The sequence below is a fragment of the Rhinolophus sinicus genome, linkage group LG13 (genome assembly GCF_036562045.2).
Source record: "Rhinolophus sinicus isolate RSC01 linkage group LG13, ASM3656204v1, whole genome shotgun sequence".
In the NCBI taxonomy this organism is placed as follows: domain Eukaryota; kingdom Metazoa; phylum Chordata; class Mammalia; order Chiroptera; family Rhinolophidae; genus Rhinolophus; species Rhinolophus sinicus.
The window spans coordinates 24,320,002-24,338,429 of NC_133762.1; the positions used below are offsets into that span (position 1 = coordinate 24,320,002).

The window sequence follows — 18,428 nt, forward strand, 5'->3', positions numbered from 1 at the left end:
AGGAGGTATGCTAAATGAAATAGAGGTATAAGCAATGCAGTTTTAATAAATTTCTGTATAATGGTTGGTTAGGCATTTCGCTCATTTTTAAGTATACTCTGATCAGTTCCGCATGGGACAGCTTGATGGAAAAACTCAGCAGAGTAGGTAACAAATTATGTATGTTTTCCTTTTGTCAAGTGTATCCATTAGCTATTGATACAATGATACTGTGTAACGACCACCACAAAACCTCAGTGGCCTGTTATCATAAGTATTTGTTTCTCCCATACTTCAGGTCAGCAGGGGGTTGGCTACACAACTCTGTTGATCTTGGCTGGGCTTAATCACCTGTGTGGGGAAGGCTGGGTGTCCACTGACCTTGGCTGGGGATCTGGCTGTAGGTTAGCTGGCTGTCCTTGGCTGAGACAGCCTGGCTCTGCTCTACATAGCTCTCATCCTCCTTCTGGGACCATTGGGCTACCCCAGGCTTATCCTTCTCCTGACAACAGCAGAGGTACGTGCAAGCATGCCCCACTGTGTAAGTCTCTTCAAACTTCTGCTTGCATCCCATTGGCTAAAGCAAGTTACAGTTTGGGCCTGGTGTCAACGAATGGGGCTGAGCTTACCCACAGTGGGAGGTCACCACAAAGTTACATGGCAAGGGACAGAGATATGAGGAGGAATAAAGAATTGGGGCCATTTTTTTAAAAAAATTTTTATTTATTGAAGTGTGTTTTTCCACGACCCATCAGCTCCAAGTCAAGTAGTTGTTTCAATCTAGTTGTGGAGGACGCAGCTCACAGTGGCCCATGTGGGGATCGAACCGGCAACCTTGTTGTTAGAGCACCGTGCTCTAACCAACTGGGCTAACTGGCCGCCCTGAATTGGGGCCATTTTTGCAAACAACAGTCCACCCCACCTTCATTCACATCTCTCTGACATGCAGATGCATTCACATTCTCCCCAAACCCTCACAAGTCGCACCCAATCGTGGGATCAGGCTTAAAGACCAGGATGTTGTGATCTCCATCTGGATATGGTTCCTGTGGACCTAAAGCCTTTGAAGTAGACACACAAGTTGTCTGTGCCCACACTCCCAATGTATAGCAGTGCAACAGAGTCAGATAAGTGCAGTCATCCTGCTGTTCGAAAGGGGGAGAACAGGGGCACTTGGCAGTCATTGGTCCACAGATTTCTGAAATCCCTCTGGACAAATGTGCCCAGGTCCCCCCACCCTGTGGACAGGGAATAGTTCTTGATTGGGCCTTGGCTCAGCCCTCTGGTACTTGACTCTGTCTACCGGTGCTTCCTTTCCAAAGCCTTCCTTACCCACTTCTGAAAAGGAGTGGAAAATGTACCTTTGAGAAACTTTTTAGCATGGCTTCCTGTCTACCGAAAGCTAGGGACCATTTTATGTTTTTGCTTTAGTCTAGGTTGGTGACAGCTTTGCTCTCTTAAAACACTGTGTTAGTCTCCTGTGTGTCAATGTGCCAGCAGCCACATCCACAATTCTTCTGGAGTCTTGCCTTTCCTCTAAAGCCAATTATAAGCACTTTTGGCATATAACCCTCTGTGGGTTGAGTCCCTTGAGACTTCTAGGAATCTTGGTCCAGCTGAGAGAACTTAACTTGGCACCAACTTCATTCTTTCAGAGATTGTAACAAAAGTCTTACATTCACACCCGTCATTTCTCGTTCAATCTACCCCGAGATCAGTTCCCGGGATATGATCTTTGTCCCCAGGCTTCTGTCTGACTTTGCAAACCTCTTGCTCGTTGGAAATGAGAAACTTTAACCCAACACATCTTTGATTTTTCTCTATTCTCTCTAAATTCCATGTAGAAAATGGTCAGTTTGAGTGTGTCTCTTTCTTGTGATGCCTTATCATGTACAGCTGGTAACATACCTTCACTATTCTGCCTGGAATTAATCTCTTTGACCAAGTCTCAGATTCAAGAGGAATAGTTTCTACCGTCTAAGCTACTGCAGGTGACAGTTTTACCAAATGCTGTCATTCCATAGTGTGCATTGCCACTTTTCCAGCCTCTACCTGCCACCCAATCCCAAAGCCAGTGCTATGTGGTTTTCTGTTATGGCAAAACTCCAAGTCTCGACACCAATATTTGATTCCATTATCTATTGTCACAATAATGGCAGTGTAACAAACCCTCCCCCCAGAACCTCAGGGGATACAACAACATGCCTTTTCTCTTCATGTGTTGGGGATCAGCTGAGTATCGTCTGAGCAACTCTGCCGGTCTTGGCGGGGCTCATGAATTGGAGACTTGGGCTTACCATCCACTGGCCTTGGCTACAGCTCTGTAGCTCTGCTGCACCTATCTGTCATCTTCCTCCTGGGACCAGCAGGCTAGGTCAGACTTGACCTTCTCATGGCAATGGATGACAGAGGTGCAAGTGAGCAAACCCCAATGCACAAGCCCGTTTCAAGCCAATTACTTGTGTCAAGTGTACACAACATGCCATCAGCTAAATCCAATGACATGAATGAGACTATTGTCTGAGGTCATGGCAGGTCGTCCTGCCCCGTCAGGAAAGTGTGCATAATTACATATGTGGCAGGGGCCGTGCCCCTGTAGGGAAGGGGGAGAGGTGGGGAGATTTGGGAACATTTTTGGCATCCACTACAGCAAGTGAAGACATTGACATAATTGATGCCCAAATGATTTTCTTCAGAAACCTCCACAGCCCAAGTTAGAGGAGCTGAAAGTTTCATTTATGAAAGTGATTCAGAATCATTTTGACTTAGAAGGCTACACTTAACCATTTATAGTAGCATCTTTAATTGGTCTAGAAAATGTGTATTTTCTAAAAATGTAAGTGTGTGCCATTTGTGCATTGTCTCCATGGAATGTTCATTTCCCTTTTTAGATCAGTGGCATTTAGACCATTTTACAAATTGTAAAATTAATGGGACTTTGTTTTTACCCTTCCTTCGCTTTGCTCAATTGACTACATTGTCAGTCGTCTTAGTAGCAACTTAAACTCCAGAAAGATCTGTCTGTCAGCTTTGATATGTCAGTTCCTTATTCACTCAACATTCATTGAGTCTCCACTACATACTGGACACTGGGGATCAGGTAGTGGGCAGCAGCAAGCATAGCCATCAGCTTTGGAGAACTGAAGGTCCGGTGGGACTGTTGCTGACCAGTATGACTCATTTAAGAGGATGAAGGGATTTAAACTCTTTGCTTTCATGTCAGAAGTGTTATTAAGCTCTGCAGCTCAGCTATGAGATATGGTTATCTGGTTTTTCTAGGTTTCACCTCTGCTGACTTCTTTAAAAAAAAAGAAAAAGGCAGAAAGAGTGTCACTATTTGGGCAGGGGTGTGACGGGAAAACCTAACAGAACATTCTGGACCAGATTCTTTTTTTTTTTTTTTTAATTTTATTGGGGAATATTGGGGAACAGTGTGTATCTCCAGGGTCCATCAGCTCCAAGTCCAGTCGCCATTTTCAATCTTTAGTTGCAGGGGGGGGGGGGCGCAGCCCACCATCCCATGCGGGAATTAAACCAGCAACCTTGTTGAGAGCTCACACTCTAACCAACTGAGCCATCTGGCTGGCCCCTGGAGCAGAGATTCTTATTCTGAGTCCACAGACATCTCCACCCAGGGACGCATGAATAGAATGTAGGTGGTCCGTGAACTTGGAAGGGAAAAAAATTTTACCTCTTCATTTTCACTAACCTGTACTGAAATTTGATATGTCGTTAGTTAGGAAAATAGGCAGCCAGTCTGATAACAGTGCATGTGAACTTGTTGCCAGGAGAAATCCCAGATCTTTTCATAACAGATGTTGTAGGTAGATCAAAATATCTTTCCGCTCTTCTCTATTTAGAAATGATTGTAGTTACTAGACCCGCCGCTAGATTTTATTATTTAATGTATTGATAAAGCCCATCCATTGCCATATCACAAATTTTTTCTTTTAATTTTTGTAATAACTACTGTGTTTCCCCCAAAATAAGACCTAGCCAGACAATCAGCTCTAATGCATGTTTTGGAGCAAAAATTAATATAAGACCCGGTTTTATTTTACTATAATATAAGACTGGGTATAATATAATATAATATAATATAATATAATATAATATAATATAATATAATATAATATAGTAAAGACTGGATCTTATATTAATTTTTGCTCCAAAAGACGCATTAAAGCTGATTATCCGGCTTGGTCCTATTTTCGGGGAAACAGAGTATTTCCATATAATTAGTTTCATTTGTATTCCTATTGATTTTTATTTTAGTTTACTTTGTGTATTTACGCATTAGTTTACTCTGTGTATTTAAGAAAGGGTCCATGGGTTTCACTAACCTGGGGGAAAAGGGTTGATGGTGTAAGAAAAGGTTAAAAACAACATTCTAAGGCAGGGGTCAGCAAACTTTTTCCATAAGGGCCAGATAGTAAATATTTTAGGCTTTGTGAGCCATACAGTCTCTGTCACCATTGCTCACCTCTGCCTTGAAAGCAACCATAAATGACACATAAACAAATGGGCGTGGCTGTATTCCAATAAAACTTTATTGACAAAAACAGGCTGTGGGCCGAAATCGGCCCATGGTCTACTACTTACCATTCTTTGTTCTAGAGTTTAGTGTGTATGCTCTGGGTCGTACTCAGACAAAACATTACGTAGGTTTGGGCTTCTCAAGTTTCTCAAAGCTTGCTACGTTTGCACCCTGCCATCTTTAATTGTATGTATTAAGCAGCTCCAGGTGATGTGTTAAGCCTTACACCAAAAAACTGGAACACAATCTGACTCTTTTGAGTTGATGGCCTAGGAAAGCGAACATCGGTCATATGTACAGATAATTACCTAGCATCTAAGAATACCAGCTTTGGTGTCAGCCTGGGTCGGTCGGAATCCAAGCCCTACCACATACACCTGGGTGACCATGAATAATTTTTGTAGTCTCTGTAGGCCTCAATCTCCTCATTTGTATAATAGCGTTAAGAATAACACTGATAACAGTTCCTACCTCGTGGGAATGTTCGGAGCATCCAATGAGACTATTCTTGTGGAGTGCTCAGCAGAGCGTCTGCCATCAAGGAAGCAACCGAAGAATGTTAGCTGCTGTCCTTTTGCTTACACAGTATCGAAATAGGCGGGTCACCAATGTGCTTGAATTCACAGTGCCTTAGATAATTTGGACCTGACATTCATTGACGAAATAAATTTGGATTATCACGTCCATTCAGATGTTGGCAGTTTCACTTTCCCTGCTCATCTTTCAGCGAATATGAATTTAGCAATTAAAAAAAAAAAATGAAGCAGCTGGATTTTGTAACTTCACAAGTAAAGAACGCAGCTGGCAATGTGGGATAAAGTTTGCACAATCAACACGTCTTTATTAATAAAAATCTGCATAAAGTATAAGCTGGGCATTTCAATCATTGTAAAAAGAATATTCTGATGAGTGAGCATGGAGCTGATGATTCAAAAATGTGTCCCTTCGATCTGTTACAACATGTAACTCAAATCAAAATCAACGGATTATGCAAAATTGTACAACTGTGAGCCAATAACTAAGTAGCAGAGTGGTCACGTTAACTCAATGAACGATAGCTTGATTGTTTCAAAGAATGTGCTAAGTATATTCACAAATCTTATTTTACTTGGGACAATTAAATAGCTCTTTTCCATCTCTGTTTTTCATCTGGGTTTTTTAAAGGTGGTAGTGTACCAAGCATATGGTGGTGGGTGGTTTGGGGAAAGAAGAGAAGTCCCCGACCCCCCCCACACCCCCTTTTTTTTTTTCTCCCAGGGGCTGCTAGCAGCTGCAGTTAGAAGGTCTCCACCCGCCCGCCTTGGTGTGAGCGATTTTCTGGTGTGTGCTTCGGGGGGATCCGCTGTGATTGTTGCCTTCCTGTTCTTATCGAAACTCACCTTGTGTTGACAGGGGACGCCCCCTTCCAGTGCTGGCTCTGTAGCGCCAAGTTCAAAATCAGCTCGGACTTGAAAAGGCACATGCGGGTGCACTCGGGGGAGAAGCCTTTCAAGTGTGAGTTCTGCAATGTCCGCTGCACCATGAAAGGAAACCTGAAGTCGCACATCCGCATCAAGCACAGTGGGAATAACTTCAAGTGTCCGCATTGCGACTTCCTGGGTGACAGCAAAGCCACCCTCCGGAAGCACAGCCGGGTGCACCAGTCGGAGCACCCGGAGAAATGCTCTGAGTGCAGTTACTCCTGCTCCAGCAAGGCGGCGCTGCGCATCCACGAGCGCGTCCACTGCACCGACCGCCCCTTCAAGTGTAATTACTGCAGCTTCGACACCAAACAGCCCAGCAACCTGAGCAAGCACATGAAGAAGTTCCACGGGGATATGGTCAAGACCGAGGCCTCGGAGAGGAAAGACACCGGCCGCCAGAGCAGCCGGCAGGTGGCCAAGCTGGACGCCAAGAAGACTTTCCACTGCGACATATGCGATGCCTCGTTCATGCGGGAGGACTCGCTCCGCAGCCACAAGAGGCAGCACAGTGAGTATAGTGAGAATAAGAACTCGGATGTGACCGTCCTGCAGTTTCAGATCGAGCCCAGCAAGCAGCCGGCTGCGCCTCTCACGGTGGGTCACCTGCAGGTGCCGCTGCAGCCCAGCCAAGTGCCCCAGTTCAGCGAGGGGAGAGTCAAAATCATCGTGGGGCATCAGGTGCCGCAGGCAAACACCATTGTCCAGGCTGCGGCCGCCGCCGTGAACATCGTACCACCCGCCTTGGTGGCCCAGAGCCCAGAGGAACTCCCGGGGAACAGCCGGCTGCAGATCTTACGCCAGGTCAATCTGATCGCCCCTTCTCAGTCCTCGGGGTGTCCGAGCGAGGCGGGCACGATGACCCAGCCGGCTGTCCTGCTGACCACGCATGATCAGACAGACGGAGCCACTCTGCACCAGGCCCTCATCCCCACCGGCCCGGGCGGCCTCCAGGAAGGCTCTGGCAACCAGACTTTCATCACCAGTTCGGGGATTACTTGTACTGACTTTGACGGCCTTAACGCTCTGATTCAGGAGGGGGCAGCTGAAGTGACAGTGGTGAGCGACGGAGGCCAGAGCATTGCTGTGGCCTCCACGGCCCCACCTATATTCTCCTCCTCCTCCCAACAAGAACTGCCCAAGCAGACTTACTCCATCATTCAAGGAGGGGCCCACCCAGCTTTGCTCTGTCCAGCGGACTCTATACCGGATTAGTGCTTAAAAAAAAAAAGAAAGGGAGGGAAATGTGACAAAAAAGTCATAAATAGAATTCTGGAAGAGGTTTGCCCTTAATGTTTTTAAGGATTGTTGTGAACACACACACACACACACACGGAATAAATTGTAATTTTGTACTGCTTACTATCATTTTTTAATGCTATGATAACCTGGAGACCACCTCTGAATCACCCAGTCGTAACTGTTGTAGAATCTTAAATGTTACCAACATGGTTCCGATTAGGGCTTGGAATTAAAAGCGATGAGTAGTGAATACATTTGTTTGTTTCCAACTTGATTTCCCAATTCTAATGAAGGGTTTTTCCGTCTCATTACATTTGTGTAGTAGATGGTACTTCCCAGCCTCTCTTAAGTCCCCATTCTGAAATACCCACCAGACTTTGGGGTATTAGGGTTTGAGCACATGGATACAAATCTACTGGCATGAAGGACCATTTTCTACATAATATCACATGGGTATTTGACCCCCCCAAAAAAAAAAAAGTTTAGTGCTAATGAGAAAAAAAGGAATGGTTTCCTAATAAATTCATACATGATTAAAATATACTGAATGTTAATGAGTCTTTACTCACGGTATGATTTGCGGTTGAGGGGGTATGAATTATATAATTAAAGAGAACTTGAAGAAGCAGAGGTTTTTAGTCCGCTCTCATAAATATTATACAAACGTCTTACCTCCTGAACAGTCAAATATGTGTGGTGCGTAAAGTGACCTAATTATCGTTTTCTTTTTGAAACTTCTGACTGACGAACCAGACATTTCTGTTTAGATGCAAATATGATGCAAGTTCCTACTAACATTTAGGACAGAGTTTTCTAAGATACCATTGTTTTAGACATTAATATATGTGCAGTCCCAGGGACCAGACGAATGGGAAGAGGGAAATCTAATTAAAATTTTGTTTTGTATGGAAATGCTGTTTGATCGGTAGGTGGCGCCAGAGAGCAAGCTAGGATTACCCATGCTTGTACCGAAAGACAACTACCGTGGTAATCTCTCTAATTTCCAGCCTCTAGCATCATTTTCAACACACAGTGGGCTCTTAATAAATATTGAATGAATGAAACATGCTCTCACAGAGTGTCAGCAAAGATTGGTGAGGAGGGAAGGTTACTCTTGTGCCAAGAAGTATATTTAAAATGTTTTGAGAACACTTAGATACATTTTTACCAGTTTTCATACACTTTTACTTCCCTAAAGTGCGCATGCAGCTTAGCTCACTTTTACACAAAAGACATATAACAAACTAAGGAAATACACAAAATGGTGATGCTGGAAACCTTGAGGGTTGCCTGTTGAACTGGAAAGTCAGCTGCCCTTAGGAAATAGATACAGAATTCGAGCTGGATTTTCTCCTTTCGTTCTTTGCTCTTTAATATTTCAACACAATTCTGATAACTCTCCATGTTTTCTTTGCCAGAATTTCTTTATTTTCATATCAGCAATGGTAATACTGATTCATTATGGTTTGGTAAGAAATCGAAAAAGCTTGCAGCGTCCTATGTGAATATTTTTACGTCCTTGCTTTAGAACTATTGTTTGCAGGTCTTTAGGGAGCTATTCAGCAGATGAATTTTAGCTGGAAAACATCTGTTGTCATGAACCTGTTTTCTGCTTCTTTCTTTTTTCCCAGAGTGTCCCTTTTTTCAACTTTTAAAGGATTTTTTTCCTAATTATAAAGTAATGTGTATTCAAGATAGAAAATATGGGAAACACGTTACATTATTTAGAAAAAAATTAAAGTCACTAATAATTTTCCTGTCCAGTTGTAAAAATTGTGACCATTTTGATGGACTGTCCTCTAATTTTTTTTCCTTGCTTATGTGTGTGTTTTCTACTCCAGTTACAGAGTTGGGGGTTGAATTAAGCATACTGTTGCCTTTTTTATACCATATTTCTTTTTATACCTTTGTATCTCCACCTAGCTGCTGCCCTCCATACATGCATAGACATACGTGCATGTACATACACACACATGCATATTTGGATTTTTTAAAACAAAGTACAACAGTAAAACTTGTCCCTTGCAATAAACTATATACAGAATCATACAAAAACCAATAATCTTGCTTGCCACTAATCTCCAGCCCCCCGCCTTTCTCACTCCACCCAAGGTGAGTCAAGTTTCCTCTGTATTCATACCAACATACATAGACTCAAAAAATAACAGAAAAGTTTTTTTTCCTGTTTTTGTAGTAATTGTGTCAACTTGCTCTTACTCCGTTTATTAACGGTGCTATGGGTCCATACAGCTATCCCTAACTTGCATTTTTAAACAGAAGTTAGAATATGACTATCCCATGGTTCCTTCAACCATCTCCCTACTCATGGATATTTAGGCAGATTTTGTTTGTTTGTTTGCTTTTTGCGATTACAAACTGCCACAGTAATTAAACACCTGCATAACTCCTCATATTCAGTTGTGCTTTTGGAGTTTTCAACACGTTTCCACCGTTTGTATTTGCATTAATTCAGATGACTTTTTCAAAAGGATAGTCTCACCTGGTGTGGGCCCAACTGTCACCAGTCTTGTGTGTTATCCATCTTGTCAATCTCATGAGTGAAATGAGTTACCTGGTCTTTGGGCACTTCCCCAGCTGGTGTTTTGTTGGTAATTCTGTGACATCTCTGCATAGATTTGTTGATCATTTCCATTTTTCTCTTCTGTAAACTTTAAACTCATACTCCCTCATTTTTTCCCTTGGGTTGTTGGGAACTTGGGGATATGAACCCCATGGCTGTCACATATTGCTGAGTTTTCTCCCCTCCTGTCCTTTGTCTTTCCTTATGGTGTTGTTTCCATCTAAAAATAACTTTTTTTATGCAGTCAGATTCTTCTATTGTTTAATTTATGGCTCCTGTATTTTCTAAGAAAGTCCTCCCTCCTCCTGAGGTTTTTTCGTTAATATTTTAATTGTTTGTTTGTTTTTAGTTAGCACCTTACTGCAGCCAGAATTCCTATTTATAATATGTGTAATACTGGAGTTTGGCTGCCCACATATACCAGGAACATTTGCTAAATAACGTGTTATTTTCCTTGGAACTGAAATCTTAATTTCACCTTTACATGAAATTCCCAAATATACTCGGATCTATTTCTGGAATCTACTTTTTCTCACTGATCTCTATATCTTCTGTGGTTTGCCAGTATCACATATTTGATTATATTAGCATTAAAGTAAGCCATAATAACTTTCAGGCTTACAAAGCCTCCCTGTAGCTATTCGTTTCCAACATTGTCTTAGAAACTTTTTTTTTAATTAAAGTTTATTGGGGTGACAATTGTTAGTAAAGTTACATAGATTTCAGGTGTACAATTCTGTTTTACATCATCTATAAATCCCATTGTGTGTTCACCACCCAGAGTCAGTTCTCCTTCCATCACCATAGACTCAAAAGGGGGCTGGGGAGGTGGTACCCTCATCTCCCACCCCCCACCCCCCAGCCCCCTTACCCTCTGGTAACCACTAAACTATTGTCTGTGTCTATGAGTTTTTGTTTCTCATTTGTTTGTCTTGTTCTTTTGTTGTTTTTGGTTTATATACCACATATCAGTGAAATCATATGGTTCTCTGCTTTTTCTGTCTGACTTATTTCACTTAGCATTATAATCTCAAGATCCATCCATGTTGTCACAAATGATCCCATTTTACCTTTTCTTATCGCCGAATAGTATTCCATTGTGTATATATACCACGACTTCTTTATCCATTCATCTATCGAAGGACATTTTGGTTGTTTCCATGTCTTGGCCACCGTAAATAAAGCTGCAATACATTGAAGCACACGTGTCTTTATGGATACATGTTTTCAGATTTTTGGGGTAGATACTCAGGAGAGGGATTGTTGGGTCATACGGTAATTCTATTTGTAATATTTTGAGGAACCTCCACACTGTCTTCCATAGCGGCTGCAGCAGTGTGCCTTCCCACCAACAGTGTATGAGGGTTCCTTTTTCTCCACAGCCTCTCCAACACTTGTTACTATTTGTCTTGTTGATGATAGCCATTCTGACTGGAGTGAGGTGATATCTCATTGTGGTTTAAATTTGCATTTCTCTGATGATTAGTGATGTTGAGCATTTTTTCATATGTCTATTTGCCATTTGTATGTCCTCTTTGGAGAAATGTCTCTTCAAGTCCTCTGCCCATTTTTCAGTTGGGATGTTTGTTTTTTTGTTGTTGAGTTGCATGAGTTCCTTGTATATTTTGGATATTAGCCCCTTATCAGAGCCATTGTTTGCAAAAATCTTCTCCCATTCAGTTGGTTGCTTCTTTATTTTGTCAGTGGTTTCTTTTGTTGTGCAGAAGCTTTTAAGTTTCATATAGTCCCATTCATTTATTTTAGTTTTTACTTCCCTTGCCTTTGGAGTCACATTCATGAAACGCTCTTTGAACCCAAGGTCCATAAATTTAGTACCTATGTTTTCTTCTATGCAGTTTATTGTTTCAGGTCTTATGCTTAAGTCTTTGACCCATTTGAATTAATTTTGGTACATAGTGACAGATAGCAGTCCAGTTCCATTCTTTTGCACGTGGCTTTCCAATTCTGCCAGCACCATTTATTGAAAAGGCTAGAACTTCTTAGATACAAATATTTCCAAATGAACTGGCGTTTGGTCCCGTACCTCCCCCACCCAGAAAAAGAAAACCTTTTGAAGATTTTTATTAGAATTCCATCAGTGTGATACATGAACTTGTGAAAAGAATGACTTTTTTACAATGTTAAATCTTCCACCCAAAATCTTTATTCAGATGCTGTTGTAAATATTATTCAATGAAATTACATAGTTTTCTTCATACACCATCCAGTCTTATTATATAAGCCAGTATTTTCTTACTAGTCTGAATGTTATTGTAATTGTAAATAGGATTTTTTTTTCCATTTTAAAATAATTATTTGTTGCAAGCATAAAGGATGGCTATATTTTGGTATACTTATCAATACTGAGCTACCTTAGCAAAAATTCTTATTAATCAATAGTATTTATTAGAAACTCTTGGTCTCTGGTAAATATAATTTATGATGGTTCTGATACAGTCATCTCATTTCCAGGTTGTTTTGACCCTTTCTTTATAATATTTATACCACTTGTTTTGTTTTCTTGTCCTATTGCATTAGCCAAACAATGTTGACACCGCTGACATCCCTGTTGCGTCTCCAATTTTAACTTGAATGACTTTAGAACTTAATATATAATACATGGCTCCTTTGGGTGGTGATTGTTATACTACTAAGGTCATTTTCTTCTACTCCAACTTTCACTTAGAGTATTTATCAGGGTGGGTTGCAAACTATTATCAAATATCTTATCAGTATCTTTTGATATAAATATATGGGATTTGCACTTAAATATGTTGATACAGTGAATTCATGTAGGACATAGCCTGGTATCGAATCACCTTGCTTTCCTGAAGCAAACCCTCTTGGTCATGTTGGGTTCGTCTTCTAAGGCATTCCTGGATTTCATTTATTCATGTTTTACTTGAAATTTTTACAACTATATGCATAAGTACAGATCTCTAGTTTTCTTGTGTGTGTGTGTGTGTGTGTGTGTGCTCTGATTTTTGCTTGTTTGTTTTAGGTTATGGTAACTCTGAAAAGAAACTGGAGCTCTTTCCTTCTTTTTCACTAACCAGCGATAGTTTGGCTATCCCAGGAATTACCTGTTTATCATCTGGGCTGATGCCCTTTTTCTTTGTACATCCTTAACAAACTTTACAATTTTTTCTGTAATTACCAGCCTGTAATTACCAGTTCAGGTTTTATGTTTCATCTGGATCCATTTGAGTAATATATATTTTTCAAAAGAAAAAAAATCATTCACTGTGCTGTAAATTTTCAAATCTGTAGCCCTATAATCCTATTTAAGAGTCTAAAAAAAAAAAAAGATCCTCCAAAAATTATTTTAAAATCTTTATCATTTTTTTTGTCCATCAGCTTTCTTATTTCTATTGTTTTTGTTCTGTATTTTCAGTCTTCTCTTTAATTTGCCAAGAGTGTAACTATTTTGTCATTTGTATTAAAAGTAAAGCTTTTGCTTTTATTTCTTTTCTCTACCCCTCTTCTATTTTATTCGTTTCAGCTTATATCTTTTATCTTTATTAATTCTTTCCCCTCCTTTTCTTTCAGTTCATTTTGTTATTCTAATTTCCTGTGTTAGGTTCACTTATTTTCAGTCTTTAATAATGAAAGCATTTAAAGCTACATATTTTCCATTTGACTTCACCTGTATTAAAAGATCGTTTTTTAAAAAAAAAAAAAAAAAAAAAACTTAAAATCATAACTGTCCTACAAATCTAAAATGAACACGTTAGAGATTTTATTTAATTCATTAATTAATGAGGGAATCAGTAAGATGCCCCCGTTTCACATCTTTACTCTGATTTTGTCTTTATTCGCTTAGCATTCTTTCTTAATTTCCTTAGAAAATGGACATAGGTGGTATTCCTTTTGTCCTGGTAGATGAATGACACCTTGGACATAGGATTCTTTTCTCTAAAGTAATCTTTAAATTCTGTTCTAGTGGAGATGAAAAGTTTGATACTGGTATGATCCAATTCTCAGATGCCCCAGATCCAGTGACAGCAAAGCTTAGACAAAATATCAGTCTTCCTTTCTCCCTCCCTCCCTCCCTCCCTCCCTCCCTTCCTTCCTTCCTTTCTTGTTTCTTCTTAGTGTCCCAGAGACTTTACCTCCTCCTTTATTGATTCAGTATGGATTATTCAAGATGACATGTCTTTTGGGTGTGTTCTTTGATGATCCACCTTAGGAAAGAGTACACATGAAAGATGAAAATCTGAGAATTGAGTTCCTGAACCATGCCCGTACACCTCTTTAAAAAATCTTTCCATATTCCCAAAATACAAGAACCCCAGTTGAAAGCCCTCACCCTGGAGCAGGGTTCAGCCAACTTGCTCTGTAAAGGGCCAGGTAGAAAATATTTTCAGCTCATTGGGCCACATGCTCTTTGTTGCAACGATTCAGCTCTGACTTTGCAGCGTGAAAGAGGCCACAGACTACTTTCTATGGCTGTGGCTTTACAGGAGTGGGTGCAGCGGTGTTCCAGTAAAATTCATTTAAGGCCATTGAGGTCTGAATTTCAAATAATCTTCATATGTCATAAAATTTGTGTTTGTTTGTTTTGTGTAACTATTTTTAAAAATGTGAAAACCATTCTTAGCTCACCGGCCATACAAAAACAGGTGTTGGGCCATAGTTTGCCAGCCCTTGTCCTGGACCCTGCAGCTAGTAGGAGCATAATAAATATTAATTAAATACTAATATTTATTTATTTAATAAATAATAAATGGCAGTGATGATTTTCAATGATAAAAGCTAACTCACGATGTTCCAACACAGCTCTAAATTCTATACATAATAATCTCACGTAATCCTCCCAACAGCCCACGAGGGTGGCACTGTTACACCCACACAGCACAGAGAAGGATGTTTCCCAACCTGCCTGGTATGAGAATCACCTGGAAAATTTGTTAAAATGGGCACAGCCACTGCCCAGCTCTGGAAATTCCTAGACAGGGCATCTATCTGGATGGGTCCTGAGAATCTGTATTTTAAATCTAGCACCTCTGGAGACTTTTCTGGTCGAGCCCTATGGGAAATATTAAGGTAAAGAACCAGAGGCTCAGAGAAAGTAAGAGACCTCCCCAAGGTCACACAGCTGCTAGCCCTACCAAACTTAAACCTAGAACCAACACTCAAATCACCTGCTCTCTTTCTAGTCAGCATGTTTTTGTTAGTCATGACCTTCCTTGCTAAATCAGGACTTGGTTGCAAGAATTCACATTTCCTCTACTGTGACCCCCCACCATGGATCTCGATGGAATGTTACTGTAGGACCCGGTGGGCCTTCCTGGGGTTCCTGTGGCCCCGCCCCTAATGTAAATGACACGCCTATTTTGTTGCACTTCGATTTACAATGTGTGGGATTCAAAGTTATCTTTGCTGTGAGCCTTTTATACACACCAAAATAGTTCAGTTTTGTGTTCACCATTATTCCACTGTGCTTGGTCCTAGGGAGCTGGTATAAGCCTGCTGGTACCTAGTTTTGTATGGGTTCTGTTGAGGCCAAGAATACAAGGGTTGTTAATTAAAAATAAATTTTTTAAGAAAACTGAATTCAAGGGTTGTATCCCTGGAATGCAGGCACTGTATATGTAGCTACTTCTGCTTTTTCTTCCTTCTTTTTTTTTTTTTTAATTTGACCTTTTTTGTCTTGGTTTCAGAAGCGTTCTCTCTCTGAGCAATAAAAACCAAATGCTTGCAACCGAAATTTCTCCTTGATTCATTAGGCAGAATTGGACCTTCTGGAAAGATTTCAGTTAAGGATCTGGAATAAAAACTATCATAGCTTTTCTCCCCCTGCCATTCCTGCTTCCTTTGCTGCGGTGATAGTCCTTCTGTAAGTCAGAGGTTATCTGAGGTTGTCTGAGGAACTGGATGCAACCCCATGGGGCTGTCTAATCTCAGGGGAGAACTTCAAGTTCAAAGAAGGCAGCCCAGAGAGAGGGTGAACTCTTGCTTAAATCAACCCTTCACTCTTTAAAAATACTCTTCCGCTGACCTATTTCTGCCCTTTCAATGGCATGAGGACACAGGCAAGAGAGGGAAGTCGTGTGATTTGCCCAAGGTCACTCTGGTGGCCACTAGCCTAACTGCCCCTGAGCCCATACCTGCTTACTTCCCTCACACGTCCTTCCCCCAGTGTTGAGTATCTGGCTGGTGGGTAACGAACACAGGCAAAAGTACCTTTTTCATTTTGGGGAGTTCAGTTTTCTAATTTTGTGTGGTGCCTCCTCCAATTTCCGCTTCATCTCATGAAACCAAAAGAGGGCCCCCACAAGCCCCCAAACCAGAGCACACAAGCTCCAAAAAAGGTCACAGTTTAATATTGACTTATTGGGAGCCCAGAGGGTTACGCTGCATTGTCCTGGCCGTGGGCATTTTTTGCCGGCATGGGCCCTTCACACACACACACACACACACACACACACACACACACACAATTATATATGTTCAAAATTATTTTTTCAAGTCTATGGGTATAAAGAGAAATATAATCCAGGATGAACTGTATTAAAAACAATTTTTTTTCTAAGATTGGAAACATACTAAATAAATGTCCATGAACAGAAGGCAGGTGGAATATATTAATGGACGCCCATCACATGGAATTATTATGCACCTGTTAAAAAGAATAAAGCAGATATGTATATTTTTTTTTTAAAAAGTCCTGATTTTTAAAAGAAATTAAAGCGCTTTCATGAGCTCCGACAAGCACTTTTAGCTGGCTCTGAGCGTGATGCCCGCTATGCCGAATGGTGAGTCGGCCCCCCGGGGGCTGGGAGATTATAACCAAGACATGAGGAATGCAAGAGAAGTTTTCACTTTTCAGGGAGGAGAAATAGGTTGGGCAGAAAGATAATTAGTTATCTTTGTTTTGCCCTGGTTTATTTTTTAATCACCACTTTATTGAGATATGATTCATACGCCATAAAATTCACCTTTAATGTATATAATTCAATACTTTTTAGTATATTCGCAGAGTGTGCAATCGTTACCAGCATCTAACTGCAGAATATTCCCGTCACCCCAGAAAGAAACGTTATACCCATTAGCAGTCACTTTCTATTCCCACGTCTTCCCAGGCCCTGGCAACCACTACTCTACTGTCTGTCTCTGTGGATTTGTCTGTTCTTAGCATTTCACATAATTGCAGTCATACCATATGGGATATTTTGTGTCTGCCTCCTTTCCCTGAGCATAGATAGTGTTTTCAAGGTTCATCCGTGTTGTGGCATTCCTGTTTTATGGCTAATATCAGTACTGCATTCCTGTTTTATGTCTGAGTAATATTCCATTGCATGGCTATACTATTGGTTGGTCCGTTTGTCAACTGATGGAAATTTGGGTTGTTCCCACTATTTGCCCTAGTTTTTAAGATATTAATATATTCGGGTTTTTAGAATTATTTGTGAATTTTTATCATAATACCCACTACGTATTGAGAAGTTACTCCGTGTCAGTCACATCAACTCCCTGGCCACCCCCCACCCCAACTCACTGGCCACTCCCCACCGTCCCACAACCCTGTTCAGGAGCTATTCCCATCACCACTTAAGGCTGATGAGATTGAACAGTGCAGTGGGTAAGCAGCTGGCCCTGGTATATTTGATTTGACTTGACTCATACAGGGACAAAGGCGCCGGAGCCAGCATTCCATGTTGGATATCTAGTAAAGAGTTCGTCCATCTTTGCATAAACACATAGACAAAGCCGCCGATTCAAGCCCAGTGGCTAAAGGAGGGAAATAGTACAGCACGGCAAGGAAATGACCCAGTCTCCTCTCAGGTGAGCAGACAGGATGGAGGTGCCTGGCCAACTGGAGGTGCCTCAGTTCTCTTAGTAAGCCCATGTTTCTTGGGCACCTATGGTGGGCCAGGTACTTGCTGCCTCCCACAACTCATTCTCCAAAAATCACGAGTGGACCAGAGGAAAGCGCTGAGATTTCTCACCGCACAATATTGGCATCTCAGTCCTCAGGAAATGGAGCTGTTTGCAAACATATCACATGTACCTTTTTTTAACACACAAAGGTGTATTTCTTTGTGTGTTTAAAACATGGCTTCTTAGGCTCGTCAAGATTTTTACAAATTATAAGTAACATAGTACTTTTGAATATTGTTCCTTAAACCAGTCTTTTTTTTTTTTACAAAAAATGTTAGGTATTAACATTTTTAAAGAATTACTTTAGGCAGTAGTTAAATTTTTAATCCTGATTTTGTGGTTCTTGAGCAATGATGACAATAATTTATCGTGGGCTATGATTTTCCAGTATTATCTTTCCCTGAGAGTTATGCCACTGAATTTCGAAGGTGGAACTGGGTAATATTTAATTATTAAGAAAAGGGGGATTATAGGGAGAATGAATGTTCTGGACACCATCAGCTGTTACGATAGCGTCAGTTCCCTGGTGGACTCATTCCAAGTACATGAGTGTAACTTGTAACAGCGCCCCAGGAGCTATGAGGACACTAGATTGTACAATCAAGCCTTAAAGCAGCTTATTGTCTAGAGTGCAATTGTTTCCTGTCTTATGGTTTCCTCCACCAAAATGATGGATCCTGAGGGCTGAGACTGATTCTGACCAGTCAAACCCCTGAACAGAAATGCTCAGTCCATCAGTCAGTCA

The 18,428-nt window shown here is 41.0% G+C and overlaps 1 protein-coding gene across 4 annotated transcripts in view; it reads left to right on the forward strand.

Annotated features, from left to right (window-relative positions):
- Positions 1–18,428, forward strand: part of ZFP64 (ZFP64 zinc finger protein) — a 74,281-nt gene that overhangs the window by 19,767 nt on the left and 36,086 nt on the right. For 2 of the 4 annotated variants that reach the window (XM_019726071.2, XM_019726072.2), the window contains exon 6: positions 5,909–7,472. The exons of the other annotated variants lie outside the window; for them this stretch is intronic. In XM_019726071.2, the coding sequence (XP_019581630.2) occupies positions 5,909–7,191 (1,283 nt within the window). In that variant the 3' untranslated portion in view covers positions 7,192–7,472. Of the gene's footprint in view, positions 1–5,908; positions 7,473–18,428 lie in introns of those variants that run through there. 4 annotated transcript variants of the gene reach the window in all.